The sequence below is a fragment of the Drosophila bipectinata genome, chromosome 3L (genome assembly GCF_030179905.1).
Source record: "Drosophila bipectinata strain 14024-0381.07 chromosome 3L, DbipHiC1v2, whole genome shotgun sequence".
NCBI lineage: Eukaryota > Metazoa > Arthropoda > Insecta > Diptera > Drosophilidae > Drosophila > Drosophila bipectinata.
Window position 1 is genome coordinate 21,304,803 of NC_091738.1, and position 18,815 is coordinate 21,323,617.

At 45.4% G+C, this 18,815-nt stretch overlaps 5 protein-coding genes across 6 annotated transcripts; 3 read left to right on the plus strand and 2 right to left on the minus strand.

Moving 5' to 3' along the window:
* Positions 1 to 15: 15 nt before the first annotated feature.
* LOC108129151 (transportin-2-like) lies at positions 16 to 6,874 on the minus strand. Of its 2 annotated transcripts, none has more exons than XM_017247100.3 (10): positions 6,718 to 6,874; positions 6,228 to 6,336; positions 5,488 to 6,159; positions 4,313 to 5,434; positions 4,087 to 4,257; positions 3,860 to 4,031; positions 3,702 to 3,797; positions 3,301 to 3,376; positions 2,842 to 3,016; positions 16 to 2,783 (listed from the first exon to the last, which is right to left on the minus strand). In XM_017247100.3, exons 2-10 carry the CDS (start codon positions 6,324 to 6,326, stop codon positions 2,676 to 2,678), a joined length of 2,691 nt encoding a protein of 896 aa, XP_017102589.1. In that variant the 5' UTR covers positions 6,327 to 6,336; positions 6,718 to 6,874; the 3' UTR covers positions 16 to 2,675. The 2 variants fall into 2 exon arrangements, with proteins under 2 accessions (XP_017102589.1, XP_017102590.1); XM_017247101.3 differs by having other exon boundaries at positions 6,228 to 6,333; positions 6,718 to 6,849.
* Positions 6,875 to 7,219: 345 nt separating this feature from the next.
* On the plus strand, positions 7,220 to 8,196 carry Sf3b6 (splicing factor 3b subunit 6). Its single transcript, XM_017247142.3, has 3 exons — positions 7,220 to 7,433; positions 7,501 to 7,619; positions 7,687 to 8,196. Exons 1-3 carry the CDS (start codon positions 7,416 to 7,418, stop codon positions 7,913 to 7,915), a joined length of 366 nt encoding a protein of 121 aa, XP_017102631.1. The 5' UTR covers positions 7,220 to 7,415; the 3' UTR covers positions 7,916 to 8,196.
* Positions 8,197 to 8,250: 54 nt separating this feature from the next.
* Positions 8,251 to 10,596, minus strand: LOC108129183 (zinc finger protein 490). The gene is made up of 3 exons (XM_017247141.3): positions 9,863 to 10,596; positions 9,192 to 9,805; positions 8,251 to 9,131 (listed from the first exon to the last, which is right to left on the minus strand). The coding sequence occupies exons 1-3, from the start codon at positions 10,500 to 10,502 to the stop codon at positions 8,346 to 8,348; spliced, it is 2,040 nt and encodes a 679-aa protein (XP_017102630.2). The 5' UTR covers positions 10,503 to 10,596; the 3' UTR covers positions 8,251 to 8,345.
* Positions 10,597 to 11,125: 529 nt separating this feature from the next.
* D19A lies at positions 11,126 to 14,115 on the plus strand. Its single transcript, XM_017247140.3, has 2 exons — positions 11,126 to 12,212; positions 12,269 to 14,115. The coding sequence occupies exons 1-2, from the start codon at positions 11,273 to 11,275 to the stop codon at positions 13,822 to 13,824; spliced, it is 2,496 nt and encodes an 831-aa protein (XP_017102629.1). The 5' UTR covers positions 11,126 to 11,272; the 3' UTR covers positions 13,825 to 14,115.
* A 1,751-nt stretch (positions 14,116 to 15,866) lies between these two features.
* On the plus strand, positions 15,867 to 18,655 carry D19B. The gene is made up of 2 exons (XM_017247139.3): positions 15,867 to 16,899; positions 16,965 to 18,655. The coding sequence occupies exons 1-2, from the start codon at positions 16,026 to 16,028 to the stop codon at positions 18,428 to 18,430; spliced, it is 2,340 nt and encodes a 779-aa protein (XP_017102628.2). The 5' UTR covers positions 15,867 to 16,025; the 3' UTR covers positions 18,431 to 18,655.
* The last annotated feature ends 160 nt before the right edge of the window (positions 18,656 to 18,815 follow it).

Below are 18,815 nucleotides of genomic sequence, written 5' to 3' on the forward strand. Positions count from 1 at the left end.
AAGGTAGCAAGGCCGTATTATACATACAGATTTATTCAGATATATACTTTCAATGTACACATAGTCGAATTGGATATGGAGCAACAGTTAAACAATATTTAGACTCCAAAGAATGATCAATTGCCAATGTCTCGAATCCGTATATCTATATGGGGGGATTATACATAGTAGCATGTACCTCTTCATAATGTATATTTATGCGTATGTATGTTTAGTGTGTACGAGCGTGTATTTAGACATTGTCACACCTATTGGATTGGAGTTGATTAAATCTTAAGTTGGCAGATAAAGAGGGTTAAAGGTTGGGAACCTATTAGACCTGTGGGCTGAGTTACGACATACGTGAGTGTGTGTTATTAAAACAACATTAACTAGTATTGGTCTTGATTCGTTTAGAGTTGGAACAGATAACAAAAGCCAAAGTGTCTAAAACAGTTGGTTGGTTCTCAAAACTTAAGTTTAATTACATGCTTTTGATTATTGTAGGGGCTATGAAACAATAATGGCCTATTGCTGCACATCGATCGAATCTTCCTGCTCTTTGTTACGTTTTGCTTTTGCTTTTCCTTTTTCGTCCTAATTAGACCTAACATCCCTACTCGTATTTGTTTTTGTTTCGGTTTACCCTACTATATAGTATTGAAAATAATATGCATAGAACAAAACCTATTTCGCATAAAATCTATAAATATATTCTTTATAGTTGTATATATGTATCAGTGGTGTATATGTTCAATGGTGTTGTGAGTGTTGGTGTGTTACATCTGTTTTATGTTCTTTTAGTTTACTGCTTAAACGCTAATCACTAAGATCACCCGAGAGAGATACAAACGCACGCGAACGCGACCGGATTCCGCGATGAATCCGGATTAAGGTACAACGAAATCACGATTTTTCATTTAGTTTAGTTTAGTTTCAGTTTCGGCGATGGCCTGCCCGACAGGCTACGCCTCTTCCTTTTAGTTAGACCGTATTATAGTTATCAGTTTTTCGATTATTATTTGGGACTCGGGGGCGAAAGTCCCTTGTTGTTAGGTTTTAGTTTCTTGAGATTAACGCGACGCGAACGAACGACCCGAAGTTACTTTATTATCACACGTTCCCCCTTTTTTTAATGAAATAAAAACATAATTACATAATACTATTACTTAGATTTACTTGGTTTTTCTTTTGCATTTCTTTTACATTTGTTCATATTTTAGTTTGACTGAGTTTGGTTTTCCCTAGCTTTATTTTTTAGTTGTTCCGCGACAATTTCAAAGACTTTTGTTTCCATTTAGTATTAAACTTTACACCTAATCGTACAATCGTAAAAAGTTACTTTTTCCCTACACAAAAATGGTAAATTATAAAGACTACGCAAAAGACAGCCCTACTAAAATTATTGAAAAATAATCGACAAAAAAAGTGAAAAAAATAATGAATAATTAATTACACTTGTCCCTATTCACAAACAAATTATATAATAATACTTTAAAATGTGATCAGTCAATGGTTTCTTTCGCATTCAGTTGAAGAATCGCACAGTATCGAAAATGAAATAAGTTACCCAACGAAATCCTAATCTCAATTTAAGTTTGTTTCCCTATCTGCTTTCGCTTTCACAATGCTTAAAAACATGCCTAATTTGTATAGCATATGAATATCATGTAGTGTATAAGTAAATTTGTATCAGTAACAGTTGCATTATTTATTATCCTTGTATTATTTGCTTTCATTTTCATTTTCAGTTTACCCGACGAGATACCACGACACGACGATTACGAGATTTACGAACGAACGAACGAGCGACGATAATACGCGAACGCGAAACCGTTAGAACCCGAAACGCGACGATTTTCCGCGATTTTTCCGATTTTTCATTTCGATTATTTCGATTGTTATTTGATGAAAGCTCTGCCTTCAGTTGGGGAATTCCTATCGGCTTTTGTTGAATGCTGTCTGTGGTTTTGAACGGAGTTTGGTTAAACATCAGTCTTTTTTGATTTGTAATTTTTTCTTTGCATATGCCAGCTATTTCTTTCGATCTTGATCTTAGAATCGCCCCAACGAACGCATCGCCCTCACCAGACGATTGTTTACTATTAGCTTTAGTTTTATTTACCGCGACACGACCCGCAATATCATTAGTTACGAAGAGATTTACAGATTCCTTTTAGGTGTGATCAACACCCGTGCGTTGATCACAGTTTTGGGGGCTTAGGTCTGAGTGTATTGTTGGACTGGGTATATCTATAGCACTGACTCCGGTTAAGTACGGCCGGAACACATAGTTTTACGGTTTGCCCATTGAGTTCCACCTCAATGGTTGGACTCTGGCATTTGGCATGCTCGAAGTACGGACAGACGACTGCCTACTGGCTGGGTTAGCTCTTCTCTATTGGATATATTGATATATGTCTGTGGTTATATGTATGGTTATGCAATTTTCTTTTATACGAATTGCTTTTTTTTTTTTTTGTGTGTTTTTTTTTGTTTTTTTCTTTCTATAAGCTTAGATTTCAATATTAACGCAACATTCGAACAGCATCGAATCGGATAACTTAAAGCTCTAAAGGTCAGAGACACCGACTGGCTTACTACGCATACTTTTAAATAATTGTCTAGTTAAGAAGTGGCTGCTTAGATCGCTAGCGAGTGCAGGTGGGTGGTGCTGTTTGTTCGATCTGCCGGCCTTAGATGTTGTACATGGTGGCCAGGCGCTCGGCCAAAGTTGGCGGGAATTGTTCCACAAATCGACGCCAATTCTCTTCACCCACCTGGGTCTTGAAGCCGTGGAGAATCTATAGAGGAGAGCCTTTTGTTAGCAAAGAGGTTTGTTAGCAATCCCATATAGTTTACCTTCTGTATCATCTGATGAAGATCCTGTGGGGGATTCACCCACGAGGCAATGGCATCGCAGAAGAATATAAAGTCGGGCACCACGCCGGCTGGGTTCACTGTGATCATGTGGCACATGCCACGGAAGGCCGAGTCCTTCTCATCGTTGTCGCGTATGTGACGCAGCGACGTGCACCTGCATTTCAGATTTCGGACAATTATTAATATTATTAAATTAAAAAACTGCATCTGCACAAGCTTTGAAGAAAGACTATAGTCTTAAGGAAAGTTTCAAGTCCAGTTAAATGATGATATAGTGTTTTTAGTATGAGCTACAGAATTATTAAGGCCAAAGTAATGACTGGGTTGGATTGTGAGGCTTTAAGCATAATTTTAAGGGAATCAGAGGTAGGGCGAGGAGGGAAGTTAGGGGAATGGAAAGAAAGAATAAGCTAGTTTAATATAAAACGTGTTACACACCACTGTCGTACAAAATCGGGCAAAAAAGGAGCCACTTCAACTGGGCACACATAACCTAGACGACCGATTGTTATTGCTAAAAGAACAGAAAAAATAAGAAGAAATAAATCAACTGAATAAATCAATACCACATATATATATCGCTTTGACTGATCGTTGCTAAACTCCGATTAGTGTCAATGGCGATTATCGGTAATCCAAATTCAATGCATGTTGTATGGGAATGAGTTCGATTTGGTTTCGTTGCTGCTTACCATGCAACAAGTAACACAAACTAAAACAGAAACAAATGTTCAGAGCTCCACATACACGCATACATACAGAATCATATCGGGTATATAGACATACAACGTACAGCCCGTATAGCTCGGCGAGCCAAAAGATCGGCTGCAGCAACTCACCTGTGTTCTCCAGCAGAGTCTTGGGCGTATTGGGGCGGTTGATTATGACGAACAGGTCGCTGAGTACAAGGTGTATGTACTGCTTGGTCTCCTCACCTTTTATAAAAGTGCGCAAAGTTAAGATTAAATCCAGAAACTAATTCGGAAGGGCTACCTACCCAGTTTCATACAGATCTCCCCTATGGCCCAGGTGGCATTGTTGCACACCGAGATAAAATCGGGGTTCAGATTCTGACCCAGGATGGGAAAGAAGTCGGCCATGAAGGGGTGCACGTGTGGAAAGCAAGCCTTAGTCAGATCGCCCAGCAGAGCGAAGGACGATTGGCGCACCTGAAGAATGGAAATAATTATAAAAAATTAACAAGAATTAGACAAGAAAACCCACCTCTGGCAAAATGTCCTGCATGCATTGGAACAGCAGGCGCATGATGTTGCTGTTGGCCACTAAAGTTTCGATGTGGCGATCCAGGCCTTCGGCCAAACCGGATAGCAAGTCCAGGGCCACAATCATGCGCTCTTTATCGGGATGCTCAAAGGTTTGGTTTTGTTTGCAGAGCTAGAATGGTACATGGATGAAACGAAGTCGTAATCCGGTAAGTCATTGGACCTACCATTTCCTGGTTGATGGTCTGCTCGATCAGAGATATGCAGCGTCTGTACACCGGATCGCAGTAGGGCAGGAAGCCCGACTGCAGGGCTGTGGCAATGCTCGACAAGCACTCCAGCAAGGGAAACAGGTCCTTGTCATCGTCCTTGAGCAGATTCCACTTGTCGATGAGCGGCGGCATCAAGATGTCAATGTACTGGGGCTTGTTCAGGTGATGGCCCACGGAATCGGCCAAAGTGCCCACTGCGTCATACAAGATCAGCAAGTTCTTGTGCTGATACTTGGAGAATGCGAAGACGAGGGTCTTCAGAATGTACTCCAAGTACGGCACCAGCTCGGTGCAAGCTTCCTCTTCGAGTGTTGCGAATGCTGAGCAAGCCGCCTCCTGAACCCTCTTGTTAGAGTCCAGAATGCGCTTCAGAAGCTCTTCCATCAGCGGCTTCAAGTACTGGTCGTGCGGCTGGTTGACAACCCAATTGGCGTAGCGGGACAGAGTCCAGCAGGTGATGGACCGCACCAGAGCCTTCTTATCCGACAAGCAGGAGATCAGGTATGGGATCAATTCTGGCAGGTGCTGGATCATGCCCTGCATGCAGCCCTCAGCGATGGCGCCCAGTGCCAAAACGCCACTTTCCTTGATCACCCACTCCTGATGAAACAGAGTGTCCTTCAGAATCGGCAACACGATGGGCAGGCAGTCCTCGCGGAACACATTGGCCAAGACATCGAGGGCTGCGGCGCTGCACTTGCGCAGGTTCCACTCGGACAGGGAGCTGTCGTCATCCAGTCCGTCGTCAAAATCGTCATCATCATCATCGCCTGTGGCACCGGCACCCTGGCCACCGCTCTCCTGTCCGCTCTTGATCGTGTGCGTGCGAGACTTGTGGAATCTCGGACGTATGTCCTCCTCGCGATCCGGCACCATGTCGTCCTCCTCTACATTGCCCTTTAGTAGGATGATGTCAATCTCTGAGTAGCGCATTCCGCGCACTAGCACTGGGGCCAGCTGAGCCAAGTAGGGAGCAAGGACATCCTTGCAGATGCTCTGTTCTGCCAGCGACAGCCAAAATTCAGAAGCCTCCAGGGCCACACCCTCATCGGAATCCTGGGTGCGCAGCAACATGTACTGGACAGAAGACAGTTATAGAAATGCATTCAATGGAAATAATTACAAAATACCTCAATGATCTGCGACATGTGCGGCATGAGTCTGTCCATGCGCACCTCCAGCAGCATAACCAGTCCATGGCAAACATTCTTGCGCACCTCGTGGTCCTCGTCCGAGGACAAGTGGAATAAGTTCTCGATGAAAGTATCAATGTTCAGCATTAGCGCTTGAGATCGGTTTATGATGAACTGATTTATGCAAGCAATAGCATGAGAGCGGATCTTCGGGCTGTTATGCTTGAAGTATTGAAGAAACTTTGGAATCATGACGTTCAGGGGTCTGTTAAGTGCTGCTGAGTCCAGGATCTCGGCAGAGTCCTCGCAGATTTTTTGTAATGCGCTAAATGCGCCCTCGCAGACATTGTAGTCCTGGGCATCGAGCATGTCGCAGAGCGAGGGCAGCAGCTGTGGCCAGTTGTGCAAACCGCCATTGCTGGCAATGGTCGTGATAAGGATGCCGACTGTGGCGCGGATCAAAGGCGAGGCATCGCCCACTGCCTGCAGACACTCGTGTTTGATATACTCGACAATCTCCGGTTGCAGAGTGCTGCCGTGCATACGGATGTTGTTCTTCAGGATCAGGCCGCTGAGCGATCGTGTGGGCTCGTCCTCTGTCTTTAGCTTGGTGAGTACGTAGATGAGATAGTTGTTGAAGTCAGGATATCGGTTGAATTCCTCCAGTTTCTGTGGACGCAAAAATAGTAAATACAGGTGTGGGCTGATACGCTTTCGTGCGATTACGGCTTACTCACCATTTGTACGGCCATTTGGGTGGCTGTGTCGGGGGACTGCGACTCCTTGAGGATCGCTATGATCTGTTGCAGACCTTCGCCCTGCGGTTCCCACGTCATTTTGCTGCTGCTGCAGAAGATCGGATGGATCCAAGAGATTGGTTTAAAATCTAGGGTTAATAACCTCGAAAGGGGTAGCAAATGGAGCGACCGGAAGGGGGCTAAGCGGACGAGCGAGACAGCAACACATTTTTCGAGGCCACTGACGCATACTAGCATTGAAAGTCTGCTGATATGAAATTTACATCATCTGCCTTGTAAAACAGCACCAATCCCGTTTATTTTCAGTGCTGCGGCCAATTTTCTTCCCCGCAAGGGGCGTGCAATTTTCTGCCCCGAAAAAATCGCGAGACAAACCCGCCTTCCACCGCCATGTTCCGCGGCACCCAACTCGCACGCGCATTTCCATGTCCCCGGTTGAAAATCCCCGAAACCAATTGCCTCTACTTACCTTTGGTTGTTGCCTGAGCGATAAAACTATTTCGGTTGGAATTATTTCGACTTTTTCAACAATTTTCTCTTTTTTCACCTTTTCTTTGCACAATTAACAGAGTCGTGTGACCGTACGGCCAGAAAAAATGTCGTTTCTAGAGATGGAACTTTAAGCGTTCTGTCAAAGAAAAAGAAAAATTCCGTTTTTTTGGTATTTAAATGGCAGCGCCATTTTACAAAAAACGTTTTTTTACTTTAAAAAGGGTAAATTACAAAATTAAAGTCTTAAATTAAATCAATCATCAATCAGCATCAACAGTAGAGGTTCAAAAAAACATTGATTAAAACATCGATGTTTCTCATCGATTTAGTGAATCTTTGGCAAAACTATTTCGAAAACACTTTTGCAATCTATTTATATTGCTGTAGAAAAATATTGCCCCTTTGGCAAAAAAATATCCAAATTTTTCTTATCGATAGCTGTCATCACTAGCTTTCTGTCATCGCCTGTCTGGCATCGCTGGTTGCTCATATTGTCAATTTTGTTTGTGTTTCTTGGTTTGAGGCCAGACAGAAGAGGTCATTAATTTCAAACAAAGGACCCAGAGCACGCTTCAGGACATTCATCCCGGGTCAGACAAAGCCGACTCTCGCTTTCCAGACCGAATAGTGAAAGTAGCTTGCCTTGTTGCTTCTTAGCTTCCGAGGAGGTCGGACATGAATAAGCGCAACCATGTGAGAAAAAAACTAAACTCCAGACAAAGGACATTTAATTAATGTGAATACCATTTTTGTGTTGCAGATCCGCCTGCCGCCGGAGGTGAATCGGTTGTTGTATGTGCGAAACCTGCCGTACAAAATCACCTCCGATGAAATGTACGACATTTTCGGCAAGTTTGGAGCCATTCGCCAGATTCGAGTGTGAGTTGGAAGCGTCTGTTTAAAAAAAAACCATTTTCTATGTGTAATTTCTATGGACATTTTGCAGAGGCAACACTCCGGAGACCCGCGGCACCGCCTTTGTTGTCTACGAGGACATTTTTGATGCCAAAAACGCCTGCGACCATTTGTCTGGCTTCAACGTGTGCAACCGCTACCTGGTTGTGCTCTATTACCAGTCCAACAAGGCCTTTAAGCGCGTCGACATGGACAAGAAACAGGAGGAGCTCAACAACATTAAGGCAAAGTACAACCTGAAGACCCCCGAGGCCCCCTAAAACCATCATCATCCTCTCCAGCGGCAGGCGGATGACATCTGCTTCATAAGACACTTTCCACTGTAAAGGGAACATTTTGCTCCATTTAAGTGTATACAAAATTTTTGCTATCTACTTGTAGATTTTTTTGATCGCATTTTATATCGTTTGAAACTAATCATTATCATCCATCCATCACTCCATCTATCACATGAATTCATTTGATAACATAACGCCACTCTCTCATCAAAATAACAAGCAAGTAAAAGTAAAAAATAAAAAAAATCGCAAAACCAAGCAAATCAAGCGTTTTAGTTCAAAGCCGAAGTATATATTTTTTTTAATAACTTATCTAAAACTAAGTTAACAATTAAGTATATATTAAATATTAACAGTCATACAGGAATTCCAATTCTTCTGGAAGTTTAAAGTCGTTCGGAACGAACTATTTTTAAGTGGACTTGGAATCGGCTGCCGCTGCCTGATACTGCTCATAGGTATTCTGCTGCTTTTCGAGTGCCCGCTGCTTCTCCAGATCCTTGAGCTCCTCTTTGGCCACTACGGCAATCTCCTGTCTGAGGGCCTCTACCTTCCGCTTGTGCGCACTTTTCTGGATGGCTTTCTGGCGCGCCTTGTGCGTGATTTCCTTGTGCGGCTTTGGGGGTTTGGGCGGTCTCTTGTCGTGAACCTTTAGGTGTCGGATGAGAGCCGCCTCTTGGCGGAAGTGCGAGCCGCAATTCTTGCACTCGTACGGCTTTTCGCCGGTGTGAATCCATTCGTGCTGCTTCAAGGATTGCGAGTTGGCGAAACGGCGGGCGCAGAAGCGGCATTCAAAGTCCTTAACCTTTTCGTGAACGGTCTTGTAGTGGCGCTTCATGTTGCCCAAGTTGTTGAATCCTTGGCCGCAGCCTGGGCATAAGTGCATACCTTCCTTCTGGACGAATTTCGTCCGGGTGGGCATCTCGCTGGGCGGCAGATGAATGGTAGGGATAGGATTAACTACTGTCCCTGCCAACTGGGCCAGGTCAACTCGCTCCACGCGCCGTGGATCCTTGGGTATGGTCGCCACAGACTCTGCGCAAACCTTTAGCAACTGATCCGCATCCACCTCTGCTTCGGTAATGTCTTCCTTCCCGTGCCGCTGCCGATAGGTTTCCAAAGCTCTTTCCACGCTTTTCTCGTGAATTTTTAGATGCTTAGTCAGGCTCTCTGTGTAGAGGAACTTCTTGCCACAAACCTGCCAACAACACCAGCAAGTTACCAAAAATGTATTAAACAAAAAACATGAATGCCTCACCTTACACTCGCAACGCTTTTCCCCCGTGTGGGTCATCTCGTGAATTTTGCAAGCGTGCGATTTCCCGAAAGTCTTTCCGCAATACTGGCAGGCGAAGTTGCGGATCTTTTCGTGGACAATCTTCACATGGCTGTCCAAGGCTCTTTTTGTGTGGGTGGCATGCTCGCAGATGTGGCACTTGAACTGCTTTTCCTGCGTGTGGGTGAGGATGTGTTTGCTCCACTCCTGCCTGGTGGTTTTCCCAACGCCGCAGTAGGGACACACGTAATTCTTGATCCCGGCATGTCGCAGAAGGTGATTTTTCAAAGCACTGTTTATGTGGAAGCCCTTGCCGCATATGTTGCAGGGATACGGCAGCTCCTCGCCCGTGTGCTTGTACATGTGCTTTTTTAGCGCCACAGGGCAGCGGAAGACCATCCCACACTCGCGACAAGGTTGGTCCCCACGCGGAGCACTCACTCTAGTCTGGTTGTGCACTTTTTTCAGATGAATCGTCAATAGACGGAGGCGAGGGAACAGCAGCCGGCACCCCTCCACGGTGCAGGGGATCTCGTTGGATTTTTTCGTATGAGCGTAGTCGATATGAAGACGCAGTGCTCCCGCAGTGGTGAAGCCTGTAATTCGTGAAACGTTGGTTATTCTGTTTGGAAAACGAATGCATCGGAACTTACCTTTCTTACAAGTTTCCTCTGAGCACTGAAAGGGCAACAAGTCATTGTGGTGCTTCATGTGCTCCTCATATTTGGATTGCTTTTTGAACTTTTGGTGGCAGATGGGACATGTAATAAGATGAACGCGAAGGCGCTCTCTAGGTTGATTGTACTGTCGCTTGGGCTTTTCGTCTTCCTCCTCTTCATTGTTGGAAGATTCGTCCGGGATTCTATGCTCCTCTGGGTCTTTATCCACCGTCTCCAGCATTTTGAACACCTCCTCCTCATTGCCAATAACTTCCATTTTATTATTTAAAAGGGGATCGAAGCTGCCGGGATCTTCCGCCTCGGAATCCTCTCTAGCAGGCTCAAATACCTCCATTGAAGTAACCAAGTTACTAGACAACATTTCTTTGAATCGCTGCCTGGAAATCAAGCATAGTTCCCTGAACTCGTGGAGCTCGTTCAGCTTTCCATAGCACCTTTCGCAAAGGTTACTTGGAAATCCGTCCTGCTTATCAGCCTCCACCGAGGTGCAGACTGTGAATTTCTTAGCCAACTCTGGATCCAGGAACAAATCGTGCCCAAACGCTTGCTCCAAATCGAGAAGACAAACGCGACATAGTCGGCGTGCGACGACCTGGTAGTCCCTGGTGTCCATGACTTCCAAATCTTCTGGAGATTCCAATCCAAGCTTAAAAAAAACAAACAAGTTACAGTGTGGTTACCAGTGTGACCGAGTCATCCCGTTATTTTAGCCATCTTTTGAAAGGAGGCTTTTAAATCGAACATAATTGTTTCAAAATATTTTTATTTATGCGCATAAACCATATTAAAATGTCATGGTAATAGATTACAAGGGATAATATTTTTTATTATAAATTTTACTATAATTTTAAATAAAATAAAAGTTTTTTGAAAGTCTACAGCTAGGTATTTACATTATAACATTGTTAAATTAATGAGAAGCATAATAATTAAAATTTTAATTAATTTTTTGAAAAAATAGGAAACATTTATTTTCCTAAATATATCCCTAGATATACATTGTTGTTGGTTTTTTTTGGTAAAATATAGATAATTGTCAAATAAAACTTATGCTTATGGTTTTTTACTGACAATGGGAGGAAATAATCGTTTTTGAAACATATATGTTACATATATTTGAAAAAAAAAACATTTTCCAGGGCACCCACTGTGGGTTAATTGCTTTTAGTTTGTAGAGCTGCCAACCTGTCAGAATTAAAACAAACGAATATTTATATCTAGCGAGTAGTTCACTGGCATGTCTTATTGCCACTCGCCCATTCGACAGTTGACGAGTATACAATTTTTTCTGTGTCAATATTATTTTTTATTTCTTTTGGCCGCAGAAACGCAAAAAGTTGAAGAAAATTAATCGATTCAAAGTGTCGCGTCAGAGAATCCAAGATGGACGTGGCGGGCACCTATTCTATACACACCTTGTGCAGGATTTGCCTGAATCACCTGCAGAACGACGCCGCCTACGACCTGTATTTAGTTCCGGGACTCTCGAAAAAACTTTGCTTGTGTACGTCCCTGTCCGTAGAGCCGCAGGACGGGTTCCCGAAGAACATCTGCACCCAGTGCTATACTCGGCTTAACGACCTGCACGACTTCCAGAAGCTATGCGTGGACTCGGTGCAGAAGTTCCAAGACATGGTGGCCAGCAACGCCTTTGTGTGCCAGAGCAACTTCGATGTGCTGGACCCCAGCATCGCCGGGCAGGACATGCACGGCGAGGAGGAGGACCACATCAACTACGACCCCTTGCTGAACCACAAAATGGAGCTGATCGAGAACGAGGAGGAGGTCTTTAAGATGCTGGAGCACGTGGACAAGGAGGCCGAGGAGGTGCAGAAGCAAGAGGAGGAGGATGAGAAACCGAGCGGTTCCCTGAAGATGTTCGACGACGACTCCTCCGACGAAAGTGGTAACGACAACGATCGCGACCTGGACTTCGAACCCAACAGCAGTGACGACGACATTCCGCTGGCCCAGCGCATCCGGGAAACGGGGCCGGGTTCGACGTTGTCAGCTCCCAAGGCAGCCCAAGGAAAGCCCCGGGGACGACCCAGAGGCAGGCCTAAGAAGAAACCTGTGGAGGAAGAGGAATTGGACGAATTAAGCGACTCCTCCGAATCGGACGACTCTGACGACGATGGTGACGGTACATCGCGGGATAAGCCGAAGCGGAAGAGGATTCCCCCCGATGAGCGTCACCTGCACCGCATCATTGACTGCCACATTTGCCACCAGAAGTTCAAGAAGGCCATCCGCTACGAGGAGCACATGAAGTACCACAATGATCTACTGCCCTTCCAGTGCAAGGTGGAGACCTGCAAGAAAGGTATGTCTCCCATTGAATTCTTGTTTACTGCATTTAATGTACCTATGGCTTTACAGGATTCACAACTGCCAATGGGCTGCGCATTCACATCGACCACGCCCACACGGAATTGTCTGAAGTCCATCCCTGCCCCGCCGAGGGCTGTGGGAAGACTTTCCCGCGCGTCCGCTTGCTCACGTTCCACATGAAGAAGGTGCACGGCATAACCAAGGCGGCAGCTCCACTGCGTGACTTCCCATGCCCCGAGTGCGACACGGTCTTCCGTTGTCCCACTGCCCTCAAGAAGCACATGTACAAGCACACGGGAGAGGAGCTGCCCTACCCCTGCAACATCTGCGGCAAACGGTTCGTGATCAACAGTGCCCTGAGGGACCATCTTATGCGGCACGCTGGCATCAAGAACCATGTGTGTCCTTACTGCGGGGTGGGCAAGACCACCAGGCAGGAGTGGAACGCCCACATCCTCACGCACACCAAGGAGAAGAAGTTTAAATGCCGACAGTGCGATCACGCGTCCCACAACAAGCAAGCCCTGTCCAATCACGTGAAGGTGGTGCACGAGAAACGGAAGGACTTCGCCTGCCAATATTGCGGAAAGACATTCGGAAAATCTCACGCCTGCAAGGTGCACGAGAGGAGCCACACTGGAGAGAAGTGCTGCGAGTGCAGGATATGCGGCAAGATCTTCCTTTGCGACAAGAGCCTAACGAAGCACCTTAAGACTCACGAGAAGCGGGATCTTCCGCCGTCGGAGCCGCACCGTCAGCAGCTCAACATTCCCATTCCAGGCCAGATGCCAGCGGATCCTACGGGTCTGGCTCAACTGCAGCCGAGTTCGGGCGAAGACATGATGAAGGCGTGTGGCGGCGGGACCGCTGAAGCGCCTACCAAGCCGAAGAACTCGCGTCGTGTCCAGAGAGTAGACATTTCGCAGCTGGCGGGCACCGCTGTGAATCCCATACCATCCGTATCTGTCCCCTCGTGGTCGCCCCAAGTGAACTTCACCAAAAAAGAGGGCCAGCACATCTGCCCGGGCTGCGGACGCGGCTTCAACAACATAGGAAACATGAAGCTCCACTACAAAATTATCCATGAGAAGGTCAAGGACTTTGCCTGCCGTTTCTGCCCCAAGCGGTTCTCCAAGGCGCAGATCCTACGCCACCATGAGTGGATTCACACCGGAGAGAAGCCGTTCGAGTGCAAGATCTGTGGCAAGCACTTCCGCCAGGAGACGGCGCTCAAGAAACACATAAAGACCCACGAGAAGCCGAACAGGCGGCATGTGCCCGAGCGCAGTGCGCCCACGCAAATCACTTTCAGAAAGCTGGAGCCTGATGCGGAGCCGAGGAACTATGACCAGTACCAGGACCCAGCAGCAGAACGAGCGGCGGCCACCGCGGAGCTGCTGGCACACCAACTGGAGGAGAACGAGGCCAGGCGCAAGGCGGACATCGAAAGGCAGAAAATCGCGGCAGCCGCCTGTGAACAGCTAACCAAGCTGCAGCAGCAGCAGGACATCATGAAGGCCACCACCTCCTACGATGGCTACTATGCGCAAAAAGCCCAGGCAGAGGGCACCAGTGTGGACGCTCTGAAGATCGACCATGTCTAGGATTTCGGTTCGTTCTCGGATTCGTCCCATGTTCGGTGACCACCCACGCATCCATTGTCCTTAGCTGCTGCCCCCGTCCGCAAACTTTCAAGGACGCCTCGAATCGCTCTCTATCTGGATCTGGATCAGGATCAGATTATCGCCCTTAAATATTCGAGAAGTTATACATAATGATATAAACACTTATTATTTTTTACGTACATTTATATATACATACATACAATATATGTATTTTTATGTTTTCCGTGTAATGTCTCCCGTGCTTACTTAGAGTAATGGATTAAAAACTACATACAATATATATAATTTTGGAGTTTTATTTTAATATTAGAAAATATATGTATTTTCGCAAGGGTTTTGGAATTGGGGGAGATTTGGGGCTCGTACAGGGCAGAATTTCCAATCGAAACCCATATATTTTTAAATATATTTAATATACATTCAGAGCAGCCATTTTTTTAAAGCATATACATTTTTTTTTGAAACGAATTGATTTTTTAAGGGGAGGGTAAGGTCAAATCATGCAAAAAAAGCCATGTTTTTGTGATTTTTTTCCTGACGACAAAGTTAAAATTTATTTATTCAACCAACGGTATATTAAAGTATGACATTAGAAGAATGTTTTATCAAATTTTTACAAAAAAATATTTAAAAATATGGCAATGGTAGCAATTGTCCGGACGTGTCGCCAAAAAAAGTTGAATTGCGGTGCCCCTCATAACTCGGTGCTGGATCATTTGTAATCAAAAAATGAAAATTCATTCGTTAGATAATAGTACGCCCCAGGTAACGCTGTGAAGGTTTTTTGAAAATTGCAATTTTTTAATTTTTTTGAAGACTTTGAAGTGAAAAACTCAATTTTTTGGGAGAAAAATCGGTTAATTTGTCATTGCAAAATCAAAATTATGAACAAAAAAAAAAAAAAACTCGACAGCGTTACCTCGTAAAATATGTACAGAAATGGTGTTTAAAATTTCAAAAGGATAGGTGCAGTAGTTTTGAAGTTATGAGGGGCACCGACTTTGAAAACGTGAGTTGTGGGAAAAACGCTTTAAAGTTTTAAACACCAGTGTAATCCAGTGTAAAACGTTTATAAGCAACTTTGTCAATAACTAATAACAATAACAATTTTGCTTTAATTGACTTGAAATTTTGACACAATATTCTTCAGATATTATGCATTCAATTTAAAAAATAAAAAAAAAATGAAAAAAAAAATAAAAATTAATACCTTACCCTCCCCTTAAGTCATTTGTTATGCTTATATGTAGATACATATTTACATATATATGTATGTTCATAAATACAAGGGAAGAACAATACAACAATAATATAACTTAAATTTACCAAAAAATATAAATATATTTAAAACGTAGTTCTTGAAATTTTAAATAATCTTTCCTGAAAATTCACATTATTTTCAAATAAGAGGTAACATTTTCGCCTTAAATTCCTATAAGCTTGTTTTGCCGTCTTTATTACACATACATACATACATACATATGTACATATGTATATTGTCAGCACCACTCGCACCTGAATCATACCTGAATCCTCCACTCCCCGTCCTGATCACAGCTGAATCCAACCTAAACCATAAATCAGACCATGTTAAAACAAACAACCCCAAAATCTTTCATTAAAATGAAAAATGAAAATCATTGCTTTTTATAAGAAATATATAAGTCAAATTAGAGCTTGATCATGGAGCCAAGGGTCATGAGTTTTCCAAAAGAATTATAAGATATAACTATCAAATATCATTATAACGCTTCGACCTTAAGCTAGAACAGAGGACCGGCAGGTATAATTCGCCTACAATATTTAGATATTAGTCTCTTTTAGTTTTGTTTTTGTTTTTTTAATAAAATTAATTCTGGACCTGAAAACGCGGTGAAGGGAATTTCATTACTGCAGGGATGTGTACATATGTATGTATATATGTACGCTTCATAAACAAACGAACTTTAAAAAAGCAAAACAAATCGTTTTGTGTATGTGTGGGTGCTAGAGCTGCGCAAACGGGCAGCGAGTAGCTGCCACTCGTCGCTGCAGACAATCGAACTGCTGACGAGCACTCACACACATGCACGCGAGTACACACAAATGGTATTGGATTTTTTTCTCGACTCGGCGCAGAACCTTTTAATTCACAAATTGTAATTTAGAAAACTACAAGTTTCGCAAATTGAGTTTCCACGATGAGCGCGGGGAGTCACTACTCCATTCACACGGTGTGCCGCACCTGCCTGTCCACACTGGACAATACGGCCGCGTACGACCTGTTTCTGGTTCCCGGGTTGGCGAAAAAACTGTGCGTCTGCACTTCCCTGTCCGTGGAGCAGACCGATGGGTTTCCCAAGAATCTTTGCACTCTGTGCTACACGAAGCTGAATGACCTGCACGACTTCCAAAAGCAGTGTGTGGACTCGGTGCAAAAGTTCCAGGACCTGGTGGCCAGCAATACCTTCGCCTGTCAGAGCAGCTTCGATGTCCTGGACCCGAGCGCTGCAGTGGCGGATCTTCCCCCCGAGGAAGAGGACAACGTCAACTTCGACCCTCTGCTCAACTCCAAGATCGAGATAATTGAGAACGAGGAGGATGTATTCAAGATGCTGGAGACGGTGGAGAAGGAAGTCGAGGAGGTGGAGAAGCAGGAGATGGCCCAACCCTTCGGCATCCGCGCGGAGGACTCTTCTTTCGAAAGTGGAAACGACAACGACCAGGACGAGGACTTCCAGATTAACAGCAGTGACGACGACATTCCGCTGGCCCAACGGAGCACGCGAGGCTCTACTCGGGGAACAGCCAGCAAGGCCAAGGGGAGGAGCAAGGCGGCCGTCAAGCGGGATGAGGAGTCGGAAGAGACCAGCTCCTCGGAAGACTCTGACGACGACGACATCAAGGAGAAGCCCAAACGCAAAAGGATTCCAGCCACGGAGCGCGACCGTCACCGGCTAATCGACTGCCACATTTGCCATCAGAAGTTCAAGAAGGCCATTCGGTACGAGGAGCACATGAAGCATCACAACGACCTCTTGCCTTACCAGTGCACCGTGGAGAGCTGCAGGAAAGGTATTAACTAAAATAAAATGTCCATAATAAGCTCAAGCTGATTCTGTATATGATTATTCTTGCAGGCTTTACTACCGCCAATGGCTTACGTGTCCATGTGGAGCATGCTCACACGGAGAGTTCGGCCATGCATCCGTGCACCTACGAGGGATGCAACAAAACTTTTGCCAGGCCCGTGCTGCTGAGCTTTCACATGAAGCGGATCCACAAGGTGGACACTCCATCGAGGGACTTCCCCTGCACGGAATGCGAAAAGGTCTTCCGCTGTCCCACGGCCCTCAAGAAGCATATGTATAAGCACACGGGCGAGGAGCTGCCGTTCGCTTGCGAAATCTGCGGCAAGCGCTTCCCCATCAACAGCGTTCTGCGGGACCATTTGCTCCGTCACGCTGGCATCAAAAATCATGTCTGCCCCTACTGCGGCGTGGGCAAGACCACCAGGCAGGAGTGGAACAAGCACATCCTGACGCACACAAAAGAGAAGAAGTACGAATGCCGGCTGTGCGATCACGCCTCGCACAACAAGCAGGCCTTGGCCAACCATGTGAAGGTGGTGCACGAGAAACGAAAGGATTTCGCCTGCCAATACTGCGGCAAGACGTTTGGCAAGTCGCACGCGTGCAAAATTCATGAGAGGAGTCACACGGGGGAGAAGTGCTGTGACTGCAAGATCTGCGGAAAGGTGTTCCTGTTTGAAAAGGGCCTCACGAAGCACCTGAAGACTCACGAAAAGAGGGATCTGCCCAAGACGCAGCCGACCCCCAATCCTCTGGCAACTGACGCGGCTGGCGGGTCCGCCTCTACGACGATTGCCAAGCCCAGTCCGCACTTGCGTGGACGCGTAGAACGCGTGGACATTGCTCAACTGGCGGGCACAGTTGCCAATCCGATACCCTCGGTTAACCTACCATCTTGGTCGCCGCAAGTGAACTTCACGAAGAAAGAAGGCCAGCACATGTGCCCCGACTGCGGTAAGGGCTTTAACCACGTCAGCAACATGAAGCTACATTATAAGGTGGTGCACCAGAAGGTAAAGGACTTCTGCTGCCGCTTTTGTCCAAAACGATTCGCCAAGAAGCAGTATCTCCGGCACCACGAATACATTCACACGGGCGAAAAACCGTACGAGTGCAAGGTTTGCGGCAAGCATTTCCGCCAGGAGCAGGTGCTAAAGACGCATATGAAGGTGCACGACAAGCCTCCACGTCCACCAGGAAAAACCAAGGAGCCCGCCAGTTCCAAATCGGAGACGAGCACTACCACAGTGAAGCGCCAGCAGCCAAAGAACTTCGAGCAGTACCAGGATCCGGCTGCGGAACGGGCAGCAGCTACGGCGGAACTTCTGGCCTACCAAATCGAGGAGAACGAGGCAAAGCGCAAGGCCGAGGCAGAGCTACGAAAAATCCAGGAGGCGGCCTTCGAGCAGCTCAATAAGCTGCAAAAACAGACCAACACCTACGACGGATTCTACGCCCAAAAAGCCGAGGCGGAAGGAACATCAGTGGACGCTTTGAAACTCGACCACGTCTGAAAGCATGGATGCGAGGATTTCCCCTTTTCGCAGCCCGTGTCTGCTCTTTTCTATTGTGTTTTTCTATGAAGGACATATGCGTTATAGGTCTTTAAGGATTACCAACTAGTTTTCGTATTTTGAACGCCTGGTTTTTAACGTTTTATTCTATGTAAACTTTATTTTTCGCTCAGATATTTGAGTTTGCACATTATTGCATTCAATAACAAATGACAATTTATTTAACTAACATTGCCGTTTTATATTTGGCCGGGCGAACAAATATATGCCTTTCACATTAATTTTTTACTTGGTTTCTTGGTTATTGAAAATCTTGAACGAATTTAACAGCCCCAACACAAAAGTGGATTTAAATTTGGCGCCGCTTTATCGATAACCGATATAC

Excerpts from the sequence above, each read along its gene's own strand:
- LOC108129151 (XM_017247100.3), bottom strand. The coding sequence starts at position 6,326 with ATGACGTGGGAACCGCAGGGCGAAGGTCTGCAACAGATCATAGCGATC. Across the intron at positions 4,032-4,086 it reads TGCAGGACATTTTGCCAGAG|GTGCGCCAATCGTCCTTCGC; the intron begins GTGGGTTTTCTT and ends TCCATTCTTCAG. Across the intron at positions 2,784-2,841 it reads TTCATCAGATGATACAGAAG|ATTCTCCACGGCTTCAAGAC; the intron begins GTAAACTATATG and ends TCTCCTCTATAG.
- Sf3b6 (XM_017247142.3), top strand. Across the intron at positions 7,620-7,686 it reads GCCATTCGCCAGATTCGAGT|AGGCAACACTCCGGAGACCC; the intron begins GTGAGTTGGAAG and ends GACATTTTGCAG.
- LOC108129183 (XM_017247141.3), bottom strand. The coding sequence starts at position 10,502 with ATGGACACCAGGGACTACCAGGTCGTCGCACGCCGACTATGTCGCGTT. Across the intron at positions 9,806-9,862 it reads AGAGGAAACTTGTAAGAAAG|GCTTCACCACTGCGGGAGCA; the intron begins GTAAGTTCCGAT and ends CACGAATTACAG. Across the intron at positions 9,132-9,191 it reads AAAAGCGTTGCGAGTGTAAG|GTTTGTGGCAAGAAGTTCCT; the intron begins GTGAGGCATTCA and ends TGTTGTTGGCAG.
- D19A (XM_017247140.3), top strand. The coding sequence starts at position 11,273 with ATGGACGTGGCGGGCACCTATTCTATACACACCTTGTGCAGGATTTGC. Across the intron at positions 12,213-12,268 it reads GGTGGAGACCTGCAAGAAAG|GATTCACAACTGCCAATGGG; the intron begins GTATGTCTCCCA and ends ATGGCTTTACAG.
- D19B (XM_017247139.3), top strand. The coding sequence starts at position 16,026 with ATGAGCGCGGGGAGTCACTACTCCATTCACACGGTGTGCCGCACCTGC. Across the intron at positions 16,900-16,964 it reads CGTGGAGAGCTGCAGGAAAG|GCTTTACTACCGCCAATGGC; the intron begins GTATTAACTAAA and ends TTATTCTTGCAG.